This window comes from Macrobrachium rosenbergii, chromosome 17 (assembly GCF_040412425.1).
Source record: "Macrobrachium rosenbergii isolate ZJJX-2024 chromosome 17, ASM4041242v1, whole genome shotgun sequence".
Taxonomy (NCBI): domain Eukaryota; kingdom Metazoa; phylum Arthropoda; class Malacostraca; order Decapoda; family Palaemonidae; genus Macrobrachium; species Macrobrachium rosenbergii.
Window position 1 is genome coordinate 29,076,096 of NC_089757.1, and position 22,169 is coordinate 29,098,264.

General features: G+C 37.1%; 1 protein-coding gene and 1 long non-coding RNA gene across 4 annotated transcripts in view; one reads left to right on the top strand and one right to left on the bottom strand.

The window, feature by feature from the left end:
• The first annotated feature begins 2,635 nt into the window (after window positions 1-2,635).
• LOC136847828 (uncharacterized) lies at window positions 2,636-6,055 on the top strand. The gene is made up of 4 exons (XR_010855856.1): window positions 2,636-2,750; window positions 4,096-4,160; window positions 4,600-4,689; window positions 5,738-6,055. It is a non-coding gene; the product is annotated as an uncharacterized lncRNA (long non-coding RNA).
• Window positions 6,056-7,107: 1,052 nt separating this feature from the next.
• Window positions 7,108-22,169, bottom strand: part of LOC136847826 (uncharacterized) — a 15,337-nt gene continuing 275 nt past the window's right edge. The window contains exons 1-4 of one of the 3 annotated variants that reach the window (XM_067119764.1): window positions 11,733-11,836; window positions 8,510-8,574; window positions 8,185-8,274; window positions 7,108-7,458 (exon numbers count right to left, since the gene is read on the bottom strand). In XM_067119764.1, the coding sequence (XP_066975865.1) occupies window positions 7,268-7,458; window positions 8,185-8,274; window positions 8,510-8,574; window positions 11,733-11,734 (348 nt within the window). In that variant the 5' untranslated portion in view covers window positions 11,735-11,836 and the 3' untranslated portion in view covers window positions 7,108-7,267. Of the gene's footprint in view, window positions 7,459-8,184; window positions 8,275-8,509; window positions 8,575-11,732; window positions 11,837-16,976; window positions 17,303-17,446; window positions 17,537-17,747; window positions 17,826-22,169 lie in introns of those variants that run through there. The other 2 variants (XM_067119766.1, XM_067119765.1) reach the window with 2 other exon arrangements.

Below are 22,169 nucleotides of genomic sequence, written 5' to 3' on the forward strand. Positions count from 1 at the left end.
AAGCATCGAGGCTACTGGTTACCTAACTAAATATTTCCAGTACTCTGAACAATACACAATAAATTAAATGAATAACAAATGAGCAATATAAGTTAATTTAAAGTTACTGGAACAATTGAGCAGTAGCGATGCCAGTGAAAGATATATTAGAAGCATATTGATAACACTTTCAATCAGCAGGTATTATTATTCCGTAACATGTGAGTGATATGTGAGGCAGGCAGAGCACTTTGACATATCACCTAAATCATCAGAAATGCAAGATTGAGTGCCATGTGACAGATAATTTGTCAAATCTGTTTGCTTTCTATTTAATCATGATCATCCAGGAGCCAATCAGTTTACCACTGGGCGGCACCAGCACTCGGCGAATGAAGTCTAAATTGGCCGGGTTTATTGTCGACAAACATCGAACTTTTCTGAATACTGAATGCCAACTACTACTCATCGGAATTAACTAAACCGTCCATCTGGCAACGACTTCGATTCATATTCTCAGGCAACTTCCAGACTTCTTCAGTATGATCCACACCGAGGAGGAGAGAGGACGTTGTCGAATTTGGCAGCGAGCTTAGATATAAATCATCGGATTCCAGTTCTCATTTCATTATTCATTGCAAGTCCCAAATTGAGCATTTAGCATCAGTCTCAAGCATACGCAGTCAGTTACCGTTTTTCTAAGTCCAAAGCCACGTTTTGGAATTTCCTTCCTGCTTTTGTATTTCCTGACGATAATAAACTTACTCTCTTCGAGAGGCAGAAGCTCTTTCATTTTATTTAATGGGTAAAACTAATCCTTCTTTTGTGGGCGAAGCACGTCTCATTCGATTAACTGCAATACCTTTTGAGAGCGCCAATATTCTGTTTAATTTAATAATAATAATAATAATAATAATAATAATAATAATAATAATAATAATTTCACTTCAAAGTTCCAGTGAGTATTATTTTACTATTCTATACAAGAAGCAGACAATAATGCAAACCTGGCTACAGTCGAGGTAATCACTATTGCATAAAAACAATATATATATATATATATATATATATATATATATATATATATATATATATATATATATATATATATATATATATATATATATATATATATGTATATATACATATATATATATATAAATATATATATATATATATCGTCATGGTGGCACAGTGGTATGATTTTCGGCTACCAATCGAGAGGGACAGGGTTCAAATCCCACCGCTCACTGATGGCTCAGATTGCGCCGCTGCATAAATCCGGTAGCCCGCCAACCTAATGGTCTGAAAAACCCAAGAGGTTCGGTAGGAGAATAGGTACCAGCCTTCAGGCTTCAGAGTTAAACAGTGGGCCTAGTGACACACTGGCCACGTGTCACAGGCATTGGGACCTGTCCCTCGCTGGCTTTCGGCCTAAGAAACAGGAGATCAGAGCCTGCCCTATGACCCTACAGAGGCTCAGGAGGACTTTAACTTTAATATATAGGCATGTATATATATATATATATATATATATATATATATATATATATATATATATATATATATATATATATATATATATACAGTATATGTATATATATATATATATATATATATATATATATATATATATGTATAAATTATAATGCCCATGCCAGGTGGTGACTTCAGAATGTGGCTAGCCTTTTATTTCTAAGTAAGGCTTGGAGTGAGGTTGCTAGTCTCACCCTTTTTTCATTGTAGTTGCAAACCACTACAGTCATTTAACTACCAGTTACACAATTTGCTATATAAGTGATGAGAGGAACAATGTCTCCTTAATGGAACAAGTTTATAACTTGCAGAATACTTAGCTCAACACTTCGTAGCTTGGCGGGTTAAATGTTAAAAATCTTAAAAAGAAGAAAGATCCTCGATAATTTCCCTTCGGATTCTAGGCTTTCAGTTGGAATACAAAAAATGTGAAGAAATAGAAAAATCAAGCTAATACGATTAAATGGTTTTTGGTGAGTGTAACTAGTAGAATACACACACACATACATACACACATACATGCATGCATATATATATATATATATATATATATATACATACATATATATATAATGTATATATACGTTAGTTTTTCTCTGGTGCCAACTCTTGATAGGGAAATCGCTTGATACTGAATATCTATATGTATACAGAATATATATATATATATATATATATATATATATATATATGTGTATGTGTGTGTGTGTGTGTGTGTGTGTGTGTATATACTGTACATGTGTATGAATGTATGTGTGCGTGTGTATTCTACCAGTCATACTCCAGCAAAAAACTATTTAATCAGATGAGCTATATATATATATTTATATATATATATATATATATATATATATATATATATATATATATATATATATATATATATATATATATACATATATATATATATATGTAATCATATGTATGCATGTATGTAAATGTATATATATACGTGTGTGTGTGTCTATTTGTGCATGTGTATGTGTGCATACTACATAACACTGCGCAGTGCATACAACAGAAGATAACGTGATATGCAATGAGGCGTTGCCCAAACACAATATACAATACTCGGACCATTTTTTTCCATTCCATTTCCCCACAAGCTTATCAATGTGGGCGTTCCAGCGTCCTTATTCAGTCGAAAAAATATATTGAGAGTCACCAGTGTTCTCTCTGCACTGAACGTTGCAACCTCATTCCTCATTTGGTCTGCATTAGGCTGATAGGAAAATGTAAGTGTTGTTGTACATGCAATATTTCCATTCAGTTTTTTTGCTAATTTTTTTTTTAATGAAGTTTCTCTAAAGTTTAATGGATGAAAGACACGGGGTATTTTTTAAGAAAGCCTGGCTGATTTCTTAGGCGTTATCTGGCGTCGCAACTGTCAGGATCATTGGCGCCAGAAAGGGAATTTTTAGATAACAACTACGTGGAAATTCAGATTAAGAAACGCGGTACTAAAAATAGATTACATATCGTCACCCTCATAAACAAACTAAATAAGTCATTTTTCATTGATTTTTGTGATTTTTGCCTAAATCAAATCTCCAATATGTGGCGCTCCTACTGGTATACTTGCCTAAGTCAGATGTAGAGAGTAAGTGGAATAAATTTCCCAAAAAGCTTTCTGCCTAAGTCACTCAGTGACAGGCATTATTGTCACTATGACTAAGTCATGATTGTGACTTGGGCAAAAAAATGACTTAGGTGACGATATGTCAAATTGCTGTGGACGTTAGCGACAACCACAGTTGCCCAACACTCATTTACATTGAGAAATCAATCAGTCAATTTTCAACTAAAGCATCGTTGTTAAGACTATGATGAAATCATATTGCTTATATTAAGCAAATTTCAGGCGTCTCTGTATCATTCATTACTTCGTACTGTGATGTCCAGTTTAAAACAACGTCCCCCGGGTATTTTCTTGACTGCATGACGTCACCTTAATGTACACACTTTGCTTGTATTTCGAACAAAATTTATATTCGTACAATGTTTAGATTCCAGAAGACGTGGGCGTGTGACCACGCCTTCAGTCAGTCCCTGGATATGGTAACTTTCCTGCTGGAGTTTTCAGGAGGAAAACCTCTGTTGCTGTAGGCTATTCCTGACATTTTATCATCTCTCCCAAAGAAAAGTTATTTGAATATAATTTAGCCCCAGTGTCTATCATGGGAACATGAAGTTAACCTGCAACAATAGTCACATTTATATTCATGGTCTTCATTCAATGACATTAGGATAAATTTGCCTTACAAATTGCCAGTAAGTTTAATTCTACTTTTCACGTGCATATTCATTGCTAATGAATGTTGTCACTCAGTCTCAAGGCAGTGTGTAACCATAAAGATATTTCACTCCTTATTTAGTACTAATGATTTAATTTATCTTGCTTATCTGTATAAGTAAATATGTTTCCGTAACATAACATTCGTCGTAGGCAGGAGAATAATCAGTCCTGTGTCGAGTGGTGTTCCTCCAAAGAGCGTGACTCCAGCCCACAATCAGGGCGCTCGACGTCTTGTAGCTGAGACCGGTTTCTGTGTTGAACAATGTATTTCTCTCCTTCCACAGGCCCTGTTTCCCTGCGTCGAAATGGTTTGTCGTGGCCACGGTGGCAATTGCATCTTTCCAGACGGGTAAGATAAGAGAGACTTTCCTGTATCCTCTTCGGCGAGTGGAGGAGAATGAATCAGTATCACTGTATGAGGGTAAAATCAGACTATCTAGGATAAGTCATTAAAAGAAAATTAACTTATATTAGAATACTTGATGACACGTGTTTGTCAGCTTTGTTTTATCTCTCCATCACCTGAAGTTCATTACTGTCTTTAGGTCTGGAATGTATCTTTTACTTAGCTGACTTTCGTAGTTATTGTCTTCTATTGGCTAGGTTCAATCTCTTTTTTTCATTCAAAGACATCTTAATCCGTTAAAGCTCGCTTATCAAGTGACTGGTTTCTCGTTTTTGCTGTAAAAGATGACAATGATAATAATAATATACGCCTAAGGAAATACGGTACTTTCATTTAATAATATAGGCCTAAAGAAATACGGTACTTTCATTTCATTTTTCAGGGAGCTGCCTGCAGTGTTATGAGGGGAACCAGACAACAGTAACGAATATTACTTGTGCAGGTTCATGCAGGAAGCTTGCCATAAGCGGAGGTTGGTTGACAGAAAGTATATATATATATATATATATATATATATATATATATATATATATATATATATATATATATATATGTACATATATATATATATATATATATATATATATTATTATATATATACATATATATATATATACATATATAGAAATCATCAACACACAATCACGTGTGGAACAGAAATAAATTTCTGACTCGTCAGGATCGAACCAGGTCTCAGGTGGAAAGCAAGGGCCCAGTGGTTAACGCCCCTTGCTCCCACCTGAGAGACCTTCTGATCCTGACGTGAGTCAGGAAATTTATATACATATACATATATATATATATATATATATATATATATATATATATATATATATATATATACATACACATATACACATCGAGGGCTTACAAGATCTTGGCGATATTTAGCTTCAAACTTCTTTCTTCTTCTTCTTCTTCTTTTAACGTGCTTTTATTCCCATTTTTGTATGGGGTAAGCACGATGCCTTCTCTTGAAGGACTTTTTGATTTGGCTTTGGGGTAGACCTGTGGTCTCGATCGGCTGCCCTGCAACGTGGTATATTAAAATTTTCGATACATTTATCTCTTGAACAGCAGGTGAACTTAAAATATTTTCCAAAAGAAAATGTCACGTCTTTGGTAACAGGGAACACAAAAGTTTTGTTCCAAACTTTAGAGAGGAGTTTCGCACCATGTTTTATCCCTTAGCCTAGAAAGATAGAGTCTAAGACGATTTTGGTTTCGCTCGACGTAAAGTCACTCTCTCTCTCTCTCTCTCTCTCTCTCTCTCTCTCTCTCTCTCTCTCTCTCTCTCTCTCTTGAAAACAACCATGTTAACGTAGATTTTCTAAACGCTTTCAATCCAGCGCAGATGAAACATAAAATTCTCTAAAAAAAATTCTTAGTTTTTATTTACCATCTAACTGGCCATGTCGCGTTATTCTGAATTCAAGTTTCCTCGCTAGCATACCAATTCCATTTCGAAGGCTTATGTTCCGCCTTCATTATTCCAAAACTATTGGTTTTTCCCATTTCAGGTGAAATCGAATCCGTGGAGTACAACTGTTGCCCCGAAGTGCAACCGACGGACTGTTCTTCAGAGACGACAGAAGGGGTCACAACCACCATCTGCTATTGCAATGAGGACCTTTGTAACGGCTCAGGTGTGGCGACCTTTGCTCTCCCGTTCTTACTGGGTTCACTTCTCTTCAAGATGTTTCTCTAACCCCGTGTTGTATATCCATATGTAAACGCGGATTACAATTATGTATGTATATATGTATTTACTCTCAATTGACTTATTAAGACAAGGTGAAATTGTAATGGATAACGTGAAAATATAAATGCAAGAGTTCTAGTGACATTAGTATACCCTTTTAGAAGTCTAGGCCCAAACAGCCAATGGTAACTTCCCTACAGTGCTACTTACCATCTTTATCTCCTGGTTTATGTCCATAATTATATAAGTAAAAAAATATTTGATACATATGGATTTTTATGTCCGGTATAACGAAGCATCAAGATGAATCTTGGAGTTAATTAAAAAAGAGAGAGAGAGAGAGAGAGAGAGAGAGAGAGAGAGAGAAGAAAGGCTGTCGTGGTGACAGCAGCAATCTTTTGATTGTTTGTTATAATTTCTTTACTCTTGGCGGTTATCAAATCTTCAGTGGTTATTTGCTATTTTTTTTTTTTACTTAATTTCCCTTATACCTAACTATAAATTTCCCTTTTCCTCTTGTTGCTCTTTGTTCCTTACAAAGATACTCCGTGCCGTGGGAGCCCGCACACTAACGCAGACCTTTTTATAATGGAAAAGGCCTTCGTCCTCATAATAGTCGTATTCATGAAATGAATAGGAGTAGGACACCTTCCTCGTGGTTTCTGGTAGGAAATTAGGATGAAGGGACGAAGGAGAACATGATGAAATGCCAGTACTTCTCGGCGTCATAGACACTGCAAGATCCTGAGCCGGCTGCGTCTAATGGGAGAGCATTTGCTTACTAGGCTGCAAGTAAAACCTCCAGTGGTATCCTTACCAGATCACTCTCGATCTATATGATTTTTCTGTTAAAAAAAAACGGAACTCGCTCCTTCTCGTTTCTGCTTTGGTTGGTCACAGTTCAGAGGCCTACATCAGGACCCTTAACCCTTTCAACACCTTATCACAAATCCGACTTAATCTTAACCAAGAAACCAGCCACCAGCTTCGTTTCTGTTTCATTCTATTTTTATTCATTCATTGTTCTGAATCATTCATTCAACATTGTTCTACTGCAATAGACATCGGGGCAGATTCAGAAGTCAACAAACAAGGAGTTTTTATAAAAAAAAAAAAAAAAAAAAAATTCTATGATTTCCAGCTATGGAAATATCATTCCTCCAAAACTTAGGTAAGTAAATCAAGGACTGAATATGGAAATAGTTTATATGGTCAAACAAAAATTGCAATTGATTTCGAGCAAAAGAAGAGCATTCATAAAAACTTTAAAGTACCTGTGTTACAACATTTTTTTTTTGTTACTTCTCTTCAGGAAACTTCTCCTCTTCTTTTTCTTCTTTGGAAGACTTTAGATCACCATCCTCAGGAGGAAGGAGCCCAGAAGCACAGGTAGGGCCAACGCTGTCACACCGGAACTGTTGCAGAGATCAGTGTTACAAAAACACGTTGTTATGGTGGTGTCGTCGTCTGGGGTCTCACTTGCGCAGCTGTCCGCTTTCTTCTGTGTATAGCAGCCATACGACTGAGCGTCTCCATATTCTGTTGGAGTTGAAATTCGAGAGAAAATCGGTGAGGTGGTTTTTATTGTTACCCTGTGTGTCAGCTTTAAAATCCGTTCGTACAAGAAAAGGCTAAGCAACACCAGGATGGGAGATATTAGCAAATGAAGTGTCTATAGTCGGTTGGGTACGATACTGAAATGCATTAAAAGCAAGACACCATTGACCAGACGATTTCGTGCAGAAATTAGGCATTGGCAACACTGTGAATAGCGACCGACTTTGGATACCTTTGAATCTAAAGCCAACTTTTATCGATACTCCTATATCTTTTATGCAAGGGTCCAACACATGTCCTTAGCAGAGACTGTCGATAATACTGATGCATGACATGAGTCTTTTACTCTGCCAATTTTGAAATGCTGAAGAGACTTATGAGACTTTTAGTCTCATGCCTTGGGACACTTTGAAACATTTTGCAGTATTGCCTTCAACCTTAAGTGTATTGACGCTCACTGTTATTTATCAGCTACATTTTCTTATTTTATATATTTATAATAAAATCTGTATAGAGCTCCACTTCGGTATTTATCTCCAGCATTTAATTGTTCGACAACGTTAAGCCAAGCAGAGTCAGTTTCTCTTTTACTTGTTGCATTATAGTATATGAAAACGAACACTGTAACAACAGTAAATTAACCCTCGAGTGTTCTGCAGTTTTTCCTAAGATTAAACTAATTATTTTCGGCTAAACAATGATACTCACTTGAATTGATTTCGCTCTTTATACATGACCCTGTGCAACCAAGTTCCACCATTAGATCATCAACACCATTGTAGCATTGGAGGGCATGTCCTGCAAAGACAAAAAAATAAGTCAGGACATAATTGTTTGTATCACTAACCCAAAAACTAAATGTAGCTTCTTAATTCTCTGTAAGCAAACAAGTATACAGTATTACAAGATGTACTGGAAGCTGTGCACAACATTTTAGAAAACACATAAAAGCAATGACAGGGAAACCGGACCACTAACCACACCATGTTCACTCACGAAGCAATCGCTCTGACGATGCCGGAGGGACACTTACCTGTCTGGAAAAAGACATAAGCCACCAGAGCGACGCAAAACACTGTCTTCATGGAGAGGGTGGACCTGTTGAAAGAAATTGCGGGTCAAATATGTTTGGTGCTGTTTCGGTCACTACCATCTCCCGATTCACATCACCAGCAACGGTGAATTTCTGTTGCTGTTAACGATAATTATAACAGAACGAGATACAGGGTGAAATGGGTAGTTCATGTAAAGCTTGGGTAGGTGGCAGCACCTGTCAGGGGGTAATTAATCGTCGAATGGGTTGTTGACATTGTTTTCGCGAAAAAGACAAAAATAAATTCGACCGTGAGTCCCTTTCAAAGTTTCTAGATGAATTCCTCTAGATATTCATTATAAGTGTTTCCCCAATAATGTTAATAACATTGTCAGGAGCACCAGTGTAATTTCACAGATCATTCTCCAACGACCGTCGGGGTGTTGCGATTAACTTTGAAATCAAGTAACTTAACCTTGCAAACGTTGCCATATCATTAAGTACAACTCTGCCGAACTGATGCCACTTCTTTTCCCTTCGTCAATCAGTTGCTGTATTGTCCTTGTTATTGTTGATAGCTTTTCAACCATCAGCTCTCTTGCCTTGGTAACGCCGTCATGTTAGGCCCAATGGATTTTTGTTTTTCCTTTGTTGTTTATCATTAAACAAGTGTTACGGAACTTTAACCGAACAGAGTATGATCTCCAGGATATAATACTGCAAGGCGCTATATTCTTTTGATTTGATATTTATGAATTATTGTTATCCCAATCATTGCTTATGTAATATGCATATATATATGGTTTATATATATATATATATATATATATATATATATATACATATATATATATATGTGTGTGTGTGTGTGTGTGTGTGCTTATATGTTACTAAATAGTGCGTGGCAATATATCTAGCCAAGGCCACATTGTATCTTGAAAATGTGTTGAAAGAACACGAAAGCGCTTGGTACTCCTTCTTTTATTTTTCCTGTGGTCTTGGCTAAATACATATATATATATATATATATATATATATATATATATATATATATATATATATATAATTATAAATCTATATATATTTGTGTGTATGTGTGCATTTGTGATTGTAAATGTGAATGTGCAAGACTCAGCAGTAAATAATTTCATGGAGCAGTTTTACTTTAAAGCTGGTGAGACGTGATTTAATACTCGTAATTATGTAGAATTCGATACGATGTTAATTAGGTTACTTTGGACATTCAATATGAATATAAAGGGACAAAAACCACCTCAGATAATAAAATTCATGGCAGCAGATTTCCTGTCCACTTATTTACCAGTGGATAGAAACAGTTCTTGAGTTTAGGTTAGCAGCAAAAGTCTATCTTCTTTTATTTATACAAAATGGAGAGTTTACAAAAACGACTTATTGAAGTCCGGATTCGCTCCCATATCATCGGCAACAATCCCGCCCGAGACTGTAAATGGGTCGTGGCATCTGCTCTGGGCAAGACAAAGGGCGTGAGGCTAGCAGCCTCACTTGTGAAGACTTGCTGAGAAACCATAATGCTCATAAGGCTATATCTGTCAGGAGCCACCCCTTCCAAAAGAGGAAAAGACATTATTTATATATATATATATATATATATATATATATATATATATATATATATATATATATATATCCAATACAGTACGAAGGATTTATATTGGTCAAACATCAAAAGGACTAAAAGTAAGAAGCTCCCAACAAAAATATGCCATTTCAAGAGGCTTATCAAATAATGGCATTGTGGATCATTGGCTTAAGACAGGCCATGGGATGAACTGGGATAAGTCAGTGGTTATCTACAAGGTCAACGACCATCGGAAAAGAAACCTGCTAGAGACTGTCTTCATTGAAGCTACTTCCACCAGGAATGTCAGTCTCCAACCTGGATTATCCCTTGATCCTTTGTCCCTGTCTTTTTTGTTTAAAGAACATGCTGGTCAGATTAACAAACTGTAACCCACCCCCACCTCCTGTTTCTGTATATAAATCTCTGTCAGCTTCTTTGTATTCAGTGTGAACTTGAAAATGTAGAATAAACTACGAAAGTACTTGTTCAAAGTCCCGGTTTTCACTCACCTTCCAACGTGGGACTTAGTGATATATATATATATATATATATATATATATATATATATATATATATATATATATATATATATATATATATATATATATATATATATATATATATATATATATATATATATATGCGTTAGCTAGCGAGGTACCAGGTTCAAATCCTGAACAGCATCTTGAGTATCTGGTAGTTAGTCTATTGTGGTACGTTGCCACTGAAATAGAAAAGGGTAAAGGGCTAGCAACCCCATCCCAATAGACTTTCGGAGAGCAGAAGGATTAAGTCCCTCTCGACTCAAAGGGAGACAGAGAGATATGTGTCGATAAGTTTCAAATTGTATCTATGGCTAAATAATAATAATAATAATAATAATAATAATAATAATAATAATAATAATAATAATAACAACAAATAAATAAATAAATAATTGAAAAGAACTGGGCCGCAACCCGGAGCAAGCACCAAACACGCTCCTCGATGGAAGGACGGTTATAGGATCCAGGAATCTATAAGGGTTGGCGACAGCGCAATGAGAAAGCCCCCTAAGAAGGAACGAGCTAAAAACAGGAATTGGTTAGCGTGAATCCTGACGGACGCTAAGGAACCACGAGGGGCCTTACGTTTTTATCTATTTATTTATATGTTACTTTATTTTTATTTTTATTTTTAATCAGCGATCTCTTCTTTCTGTTTCCAGTTACATCCCCTTACTTCTTTCTAATGAACACCATATTCTTTGGAAGCTTGAATTTCAAGTCAATGGCTCTTGTGGGCTTATTCAAGGTAAACAGGGTTTTGTCTTCTGAATAATATAAAAATAATAATAATAATAATTTCACATGAATTGGCGTTACATTTCTCTTCACGGTGATCAGTGACAGAATTACCGAAGACAACGAACATTGCTTTCGTAAGTCGGTACAACAAAAGTATCTCACGATGTCGAGGGAATTCCATTGCATCACAGGAAACTTGTCTCAGTTGGTGGTATCTCTTATTCGCTTCCCTACTGTGCAAAGGCCTATGCTAAGGCCAGCCTAGCCTAGGTTAAGGCCACCTTAGCCTGTGCTAAGGCCAACTTAGCCTAGACCGACCAACCAACCTACTTACATCTTGCTAGAAAGCCGTTGGGATGTCTGACGCTGACGAAGCTTTCTGGAACACTGCTGCTGCGCTGCTCAAATGAAGTCTTCTCTGACCGTATTCTCACGCTCCACCTTTTATATATCAAGAAGAAAAAAGTTTAGAATAAGAGAGGAGTGGCCTCTATGAACACGCCCCTTTTCTAAAAAGAAAAATGCTACTGAAGGTTCTCACCTTTCAGGGGGTGATAGGAAAATACAGAAAATCGCAGAAGAAAAAGCAGTTATTCATTTGTTTGAAATTAATTACTAGTAGATCATAACTGCCGATCAAGTTGAATATTTTATGCTTAGTTTATGGGAAGTGTCGATCACCCCTTTTTTTTTTAAATATCTTGTCTAAGAGGCATCTGATAAGCAAAAGTTCAGCAGCCGATAGCTGGTCTACTCTTATCATTCACTTGATTCAGGGCGGCCAGAGAAAATATTGATCTACATGATATAATTTTGTTTCAGAAGACCCATTAACTTGTAAACAGTAATGAATCCTTCTGCGAGCAGAGGAGGCAATTATAGACAGGCAGTTGTTATTCCTGTCCTGTGTTTTAGATTCTTCTTCACTAATTGCATTTAGATGTACAAAGATTCGTTTCTTTTTAGCTTGTGTAGATACAATTTCCGTTTATGTTAAGGCAGTTTCTTGGGGTGCAAATTCCACCTGTTTTCAAGACTGTTCTTGTGCTGACTTCAGGGAGTCTGATATCATCTCTCAAATTGAATATGGGAAAACTGGAGCCATTTTAGAGTAATAGTATAATATATAAGAAAACGGTATTTGATACTAGTCTAAAGCTTGTAAGCTGTGAGTAGCTATTCATTCATGCTCTTTTTCATGATGAAATAATATAGCCTTGCTTTCTTGAGCGCTGCTGTATATCAGCTCAGCTATTCACTACTTTTTAATACTAAACTCAAGTCTCCATTCATTTTTTAATAAAATCGTCCTGTGGAATAATACTGTTGATTATTTATACCTGATGTGATCTAACATCGGTTACTAGGTAAAATTTCAGTTAACTTTGATAAATCTACAAGTGTTCTTCCCAGTTACCAAAATTTCCTCTATTTCTGAACATTTATCATTAATTATGCATGATTTTCAGCTCAATACATTCATCCTAATATATACACTGAAAGGATTCTGTTGAGGATGTCCCTATCCCTGATACTTGTCATCCTGAACCTATTCTTACAAAATTTACATTTCGCTCTGGGGATGTTAAGAAAATTCTTGATAATCTTGATGGCTGGGGTGGAGAAGATCCTGACGGTTTTTTCCCTTTGTTTTTTAAAAAGGTTTCTAGTGTGGTGTCTCCCAAGACCAGCATATTCTAAAGATTTTTAGGTCAAAGTAGTATCTCTACGAACGAGCGCAAGCTGAGCAATGCGCAGTGAATATTCTAAAGAATGGCATATCTGCAGACTGCAGTGACTACAAGCCAATTTCTATTCTCCCTGTGCTATGTGGACTCTAAAGGGTTGTTACCTGATAGTCAATATGAGCATAGGAAGTAGTTAGGTGCCTGCGATGTTCTTTTAGATTTGTTGTGCCATCTGTAAGAGAACCTTGATAAGGTTTTTGGGTGCAGAGTAATTCAAATAGATTTTAGTGCTGCTTTCGATTTAGTAAATCACAAGGCACTTATCTATAAACTTCAGAATCTTGGAGTGGATATGTTTCAGGATTGCTTCAATATTTCTTTACAGGTAGGCAGCAGCGAGTTTGCTGTTGATGGGATCTTTAGTGAACCAACCTACCGTGTCTGGAGTTCCACAGGGTAGTGTTCTCAGTCCGCTGTTATTTTTAGCGTATACAAGTAATATGGCTGTTGGCCTGAAAAATAAAATTGTTCAGTTTGCCGATGATGCAACACTTGTGAGTGTAATAAAATCTCCACTCACGAGAAATGAGGCTGCCCTTAGCCTCAATCGTGATATGGAGCGGACTAGTGAATGGTGTAGTCGCTAGGTTATGGGGCTGAACTCCAGTAAAACGAAAACACTGTTGATTAGCAGATCTCGTACAGATTTTCCACCCCATCCCCGCCTTCAGGTGGCTGGAACTCTGCTGAATAAGTCTGAAGCTCTAACTATTCTGTGTGTAACTTTTGACTCACATCTTACTTTTGAGAAAAATCTGATGATAGTGTCAGGAAATGCCGCAAGAAAATTATTTAATGTACGTAAGGCCTCAGATCTACAAGTGATAAAGCTAATCCACCCTCTTTTAGGTCATTTGTCCTTCATTTACTAGAATACTGTTCTTCGGTGTGGCCGTCTTCTTCTGCCAGAGATTTATCTCTTTTAGATAGTGTGGTTCTTGGTTGTGGGCTTCTGTTTCCTGGTATTAGCAATTATGACTTGACCATCGACGGATGGTCTCTTGTTTGTCAGGTTTCATAAGCTGTATTTTAACAGAGATCTTTCACATTCACAATTGATCCCTGATCCCCTTTTCCTGCAGAGAGCAACCAGAGTTGCTGAACAGCGGCACCAATATGTAGAGCTTCTCAGTTCCAGAGGTTTTTTATTCCTCACACCATTGAACATGGAACAGTCTTCCTGATGATGTCGTGCAATTGGAACTTCAAAAGTTCAAGCGAAGATGCAATGCATTACTACCCTAATATAATTCTCCTTTCATTTTAATAATTTGCTTACATTTTTGTCTATTTATTAACGCGTTGATTTATTTTGTTTTAATAAATGAATGCTTTCTTTCTGTATTTCCCTATACCTCCTCTTACTGCTTTCTAATGAACACCATAGTCTTTGGAGGCTTGAATTAAAAGTCAATGGGTTCTGTGGGCTTGTTCCTTATGAACAGAGTTCATCTTCTGAATAAAAATAATGACTGTGTATTATTGTGTGTTGTACTCGATTGTTATGTACTAATAAGAGTACACGAAAGCAACCGAATAGATGGTAAAACTGAGACACCTGTAGAGTCGCCTTCTTCAGAACTACTCAAGTACGTGATAAGATAACATCCCCCTGAGATTCCCCGAAAACTTCAGCTGTGTATATTTTCTTTTTGGATTTCTCAATTACCAGTGCTTAAAATGTTAAAAATAAGGAATGTTCGTTGAGAAATCAGTGATAATGCATAACGAAAGATGCAATGACGTCGAAACTCCATGAAAATCAGGCTGTAGCTTAGACCTTATTGTTCTTACCGCATCTACAAGTCTGTCAGAACAAGATCAAGTTTGTGTATTGCGAAAGACTCTAGTTTTTATTCGAATTAACTGCCAGCATCAGTTAGAAATTGGTACCATGCATTGCCAAAGAACATATATATATATATATATATATATATATATATATATATATATATATATATATATATATATATATATATATATATATATATATATATATATATATATATATATATATATATATATATATGTGTGTGTGTGTGTTAGAAATTGGTGCCATGTTTTTGCCAAAGAAAAATATATATATATATATATATATATTTATATATATATATATATATATATATATATATATATATATATGTGTGTGTGTGTGTGTGTGTGTATATTTATATATATATATATATATATATATATATATATATATATATATATATATATATATATATATATATATATATATATATACACGTATGTATTACACGCTGTTGCTATAACACAAAGTATAATCGTGCTCAATGAATCTTAGGTGAGTAATTAAGCAGCAGAACGGATATTTGTATTCAACTTCAAATTAGTTTTAGTGTTGGCGGTTAGAGACACGCCCACCAACTAGTTAGTGCTCGAGTTGCCCTTTGAGCAACTTCGAACACGTGCGTTAAAAATTTTCTGTGATACTGAGTAACTTTCTCTCTCTCTCTCTCGATTGCACCTTGTTTTAAAAACTGGAGAGCAATATTGGAAACATTTATAGTAACGTAGATTTTTTAGACGCTTTCGATCCGGCGTAGATGAAACATAAAATTCTATAAAGAAAATTCTTAATTTGTATTTACCATCTAACTGGCCATGTCTCGTTATTTTGAATTCAAGTTTCCTCCTTAGCTTACCAATTCCATTTCGAGGACTCGTACTTGGTGGCTTATGTTCTGCTTTCATTAATTCAAAAGCTATTGGTTTTTCCCATTTCAGTTGAAATCGAATCCATGGAGTACAACTGTTGCCCCGGAGTGCAACCGATGAACCGACAGACTGTTCTTCAGAGACGACAGAAGGGGTCACAACCACCGTCTACTATTGCAATGAGGACCTTTGTAACGGCTCAGGTGTGGCGACCTTTGCTCTCCCGTTCTTACTGGGTTCACTTCTCTTCAAGATGTTTCTCTAACCCCGTGTTGTATATCCATATGTAAACGCGGATTACAATTATGTATGTATATATGTATTTACTCTCAATTGACTTATTAAGACAAGGTGAAATTGTAATGGATAACGTGAAAATGATAATGCAAGAGTTCCAGTGTACGTCATGTTGTTTAAAAACACTAAAAATAGAGTTCTTACCCTCGCCATCGGCAGAAAAATTAACCTTCAGTTGTGACATATGAGGCTGCATTTTTTTTTTTTACCAAAATAGCTGACACTGATAAATAATTAGGTTACTGGTAGACCCCCATTCAAAGAAAATTAATAAAAAAATTGAGACTATTAATGCAAAGAAGAAGGATGGTCAAAATTGTATCGACGAGCCAGTAGTGGGTCCTGCCTGCGGTGAGCCCGTGTGACGTCAGTGTCTGGCCCGAGATCTAGATAAACCGATCTATCTTAGCCGGTCCTGGCTCCGTCTAATGGGAGTGTACTTGCTTATTAGTCTGCTAGTAAAACCTTCAGTGATGTCCTTACCAAATCATTCTCGAACTATAATATGTGATTTTCCTCTGAAGCAAAAGCTTAACCTCGCTCCTTTTCGTCTCTGCTGTTGGTCACAGTTCAGAGGCCTACATCAGGACCCTTAACCCTTTCAACACCCTAACACAAATCCGACTTAATCTTAACCAAGAAACCAGCCACCAGCTTCGTTTGTTTCATTCTCTTTTCATTCATTCATTATTCTGAATCATTCATTCAACATTGTTCTACTGCAATAGACATCGGGGCAGATTCAGAAGTCAACAAACAAGGTGTTTTTATAATATAAAAAAAATATTTTTCTATGATTTCCAGCTATGGAAATATCATTCCTCTAAACCTTAGGTGAATAAATCAAGAACTTAATATGGCAATAGTTTATATGATCAAACCAAAGTTGCATTCACAAAAACTTTAAAGTACCTGAGTTACAGCATTTTTTTTTTTTTTTCGCTTCTCTTCAGGAAGCTTTTCATCTTCTTTTTCTTCTTTGGAAGACTCTAGACCATCATCCTCAGGAGGAAGGAGCCCAGAAGCACAGGTAGGGCCAACGTTGTCACACCGGAACTGTTGCAGAGGTCAGTGTTACAATAACACGTTATTTCGGTGTCGCCGTGATCTGTCTCAGTCGTGCAGTTATCCGGCATCTTTTTTGGAATGCAGCCATACGACTGAGCGTCTCCATATTCTGTCGGGGATGAAATTCGAGAAAAAATCGGTGAGGTGGTTTTTATTGTCACCCTCTGTGTCAACTTTAAAATCCGTTCGTACAAGGAAAGGCAACACAACGCCGAGATAGGAGATACCAGCAAATGAAGTATCTAATACTCACGTGAATTGATTTCGCTCTTCATACATGACCCTTTGCAATCAGCTTCCATCATTAGATCATCAACACCAGTGTAACATTTGAGGGCATATCCTGCAAAGATAACAAATAACCCAAAAACCAAGTATAGCTTCTTATATCTCTGTAAGTAAATAAGTATATAGTACAGTATTGCAAGATGTACTGGAAGCTGTGCACAACATTTTAGAAAACACATAAAAGCAATGACAGGGAAACCGGACCATTCACCACACCATGTTCACTCACGAAGCAATCGCTCTGACGATGCCGGAGGGACACTTACCTGTCTGGAAAAAGACATAAGCCACCAGAGCGACGCCGAACACTGTCTTCATGGAGAGGGTGGACCTGTTGAAAGAAACTGCGGGTCAAATAAGTTTGGTGCTGTTTCGGTCACTACCATCTCCCGACTCACATCGCCAGCAACGGCCAATTTCTGTTGCTATTAACGATAACTTTAACAGAACGAGATACAGGGTGAAATGGGTACAGTTCATGTAAAACCTGGGTAGGTGGCAGCACCTGTCAGGGGTTAATCGTCAAATGGTTTGTTGACATTGTTTTTCGAAAAAAAATATATATATATAATTTCGACCGTGAGTCCCTTTCAAAGTTTCTAGGTGAATTTTTCTAGATATTCGCTGTAAACGTTTTCCCAATAATGTTAATGATATTGTCAGGAGTATCGGAGAACTTTACAGACTAACAACCGTTGAGGTGTTGCCATTTCATTCAATGCAACTCTGCTAGACCAATGCGGCTTCTTTTCCCTAAATCAATCCCTATCCTTGTTATAGTTGATAGCTTTATAGCCATTAGCTCTCCTGCCTTGGTAGTGCAAAGCATAGGTCATCAGCAAAAGTCTATCCACTTTTATTTGTACAAAGGAGAGTTTATCGAATTACTGAAGTCCGAGTTTCGTTGTAGCTGCTCTGGGCAAGGGAAAGGGCGTGAGGCTAGCAACCTCATTTGTGAAGACTTACTGAGGAACCATAAGGCTCTATTCGTCTGGTGCCACCCATATCGAATAAGGAAAAGGCATTATTATTATATATACTGTATATATATACATGATATACATATATGTGTGTATATATATATATATATATATATATATATATATATATATATATATATATATATATATATATTTATGTATATTTAATAATAGGACCTAATTTAAACTGGATGACTTTAACGACCAGACACATGGTACAGCTGTATTTATATGCGTAATGGGAGAGGGAATTAAAGCCCTTGTTGTTCCATTTTCGCGTGCTGGCTTTCTGAAGTCCTTAGAGTATCCTCCCTCTCTTGCATAGCGCCGCCCTCGAGGTTCCTGGTTCCTGCTTCCTACCGCTCACTCCACAAACAGTTGCGGGCACACTACACGACTCTCATGAGGTGCGAAGCTTTATTCCCTTGAATACAATTTTACACAATTTTATTTTGACTTTACATTTAATTCAGCACTCTACCCCGAAATCTTCCAGGTGTTACTTAATATTTCGAATTTACTTTTATTACTCCTCCCCTTTACGTTACTATTTCCTTTTAACTGGTGCCGTCGCTTTCTAGGTTGGCCTTTCTCTGACTGCTGCTGCTTCTTCTTCTTCTTCTTCTTCTTCCAGGCGCGCGTTGTCCACGAGGTCTCTCGTTTTTTTGCATGTCCTCTTTTTCTATTGTTGTGTATATGATTTTTCGAGATAGGCCGTCCTGAAAACTGCTGCCAGTGTTACCTGCCATTACATTTTTTGCATATGTTATGAAGGCATTTTCTGCAATCAATCTGGCCGTTTTATTTGTGTTTTTGTACAGTAAGTTCATATTCTCCCAGACTATTCCGTGGTCTTTTTGTAGTACTGCTTGGCAACCGCCGACGGCTGATTGTCGTGCCTGTTGTTTTGTCTGTGTTTTTTCCCTCGTTCTTTGCAGGATTTGCCGCTTCCACCAGAGCAAACTCTTCCCAGTCTAGACACGCTGCCATGTATATCCAACCCCCTTCTTTCCTCTTCCCCTCTACACACCGACTTTGTATTCCTAACTATCTTTTTCCTAATCGTGTTTTTTGTAGCTGCCTATCAATTTGAAATTATCTAGTTTCCTGTTGAGGGATGTAATAGTGTTGCTGTCCTGGACTGCACTTATTTTCTTCCCTTTCAGATGCTCCTTTTCTTTCCCTTCTCTCCCCAAAATAGTTTTTTCTTGCCTTGGTATGTGCCCGTTCCCATAAAATACTTAGGGTATCCTAATCTCCTAGAGCTCTCCCTCAAGAATGCCAACTCTTCGCGTAAGAAAGCGGGGCTGCAAATCCTATAAGCCCTGATAGCCAAACCTGTCATTGCTCCCATCTTAATTCCTTTCCTGCGGCTGGAGAACACCTACACTACGCACGAATTGGTGCGTGTCTTCTTTCTGTGTACCTTATAAATTTTCTATTTTGCCCTTCCCCCTTTACCGGTACATCCAAGAATGGAATTTCTCCCTCTTTCCCTTCTTCTTATGTGAACTTGATGTGTTCATTTAGTTTATTTGTGTTTGCTAGGAACTCGTGCAGTTCTTCCCTTTCTCCCTTATAAATAATCAGGATGCTATCTACGCATATTACCCATTTGATGATGTTTAGGTTCCTTGCATTCACCTTATCCACCTCCTCCGACTCCGTAGGGGGGTTAGTGCCGTCAGTGCACCTCATGCGGTGCAGTGTAAGCATTACTTAAGGGTCTTTGCAGCGTCCCTTCGGCCCCTAGCTGCAACTACTTTCATTCCTTTTACTGTACCTCCGTTCATATATTCTTTCTTCTACCTTACCGTCCACCCTCTCCTAAAAAATTAACTCATAGTGCGACTGCGAGGTTTTCCTCCTGTTACACCTTTCAGACTTTTACTGTCAATTTCCGCTTCAGCGCTGAATGGCCTTAGTTGCCCCAGTGCTTGGCATGTAAGCCTAAAATCTGTAAATCAATCAACCACCTCTTCCGTTCCAAACCAGTCCACAAAAACGTTAGCCAAGACGGCGAAAGACTCGAACCCATAGCTACGCCATTTATTTGTATGCAGTGGTTTCCCCCCACTTAAACACATTGACGCTGAGGCCCGCTGCCAACAATTGTGTAAGTGATAACGTTTATTCATCTGACCACGAGATGAATTGATGGAGGGAGAGCCATGCTGGAAGTAAGAACTTTATGAGAAATTGAGAAGGAGGCTACCGGTGACAAACAACAGAATCAGGTCTGTATAGCAGACTGTGTGGCACCGAAATCACTGGATAAGGTGCGAGATAGAGAGAGACACACGCACTGATGAACATCCGGTCCCTGTTTTTGTAGAAGAGAACCTGAAGGAAGACATACGGAAGAAAAATAGGGCGCTGAAGAATTAGTCCTGGAAAGTTTGTAACTTTTCCTAAATAAATATCTCCGTTAGATACCAGCCAGCTTAAACTAGGTCCTGTTATTAATTGTATTAATGCACAGAACAATTGGGTAAGTGATAAAGTTTATATATATATATATATATATATATATATATATATATATATATATATATATATATATATATATATATATATATATATATATATATATATATATAACTGAATCAAGAAAATATGGAACGTGATGAATACATAAATAAAGGAATACCACGAAGGAAAGAGAAAACGACGGAGTGGTGCTAGGCCTTTCGACTTATTGTCCTTTACTTAGCAGAGTGGCATTGCCTATATATATATATATATATATATATATATATATATACGTTAGCTAGCGAGGAACCAAGTTCAAATCTTAAACAGCTACTTGCGGCCCTGGGAGACGCACAGACAGACAGACAGAGAGGCATATGTCGATAAGTTTTTTACGAGAAGTTAAACTGACCTGGAACGGAATACACAATTGTATCTATGTCTAAAATCTAAATAATAATGAATCAATCAATCAATAAATAAACAGATAGATAAAAAGAACTGGGCCGCAACCGGGAGCAAGCAGCAAACACGCTCCTCGAAAGGACGTTATAGGATCAGGAATCTAAAGTTTGGCGAGATGGGAAACGTCAACGCCGCTAATCATAGGAAAGCCTCAGCCTTTCGAAGCTAGAGTATAGTGTCCTCCACTCATCCTACTTTTCAATATGCAGTAGATCTGCCTCACTGTGGAACTTCTCAATTCCAGAGGTCCTTTATTTCTCACACCGCTGAACTGGGGGATGTCATGCAATTGGAACTTCGAAAGTTCAAGCGAAGTTATAACGCATCACTATCCGAATACAAGTCTCCTTGCATTTTAATAATTTCCTAACATTTTTATCTATTTATTAATGTACTAATTAATTTTTTCTTTTTTGATATGTGAGATGTCTTCTTTCTGTATTTCCATTTACCCCCTCTTTCGTCTTTCTAATGAACACCGTATTCTTTGGAAACTTGGATTGCAATTCAGTGGCCCCTGTGGGCTTATCCATATAAATAGGGTTCATCTTCTGATTAATAATAATAATAAGTTCATAAGAATTGGCGTCATATTTCTCTTCAAAGTGAATAGTGACAGAATTACCGAAGACAGAGAACATTGCTTTCGTAAGTTGGTACTACAAGAGCATCACACGATGTGTGGGGAATTCGATTGCATTACAGGCATTTCGCCTCAGTTAGTGGTATCTCTTATTCGCTTCCCCACTGTGCAAAAGCCTGTGCTAAGGC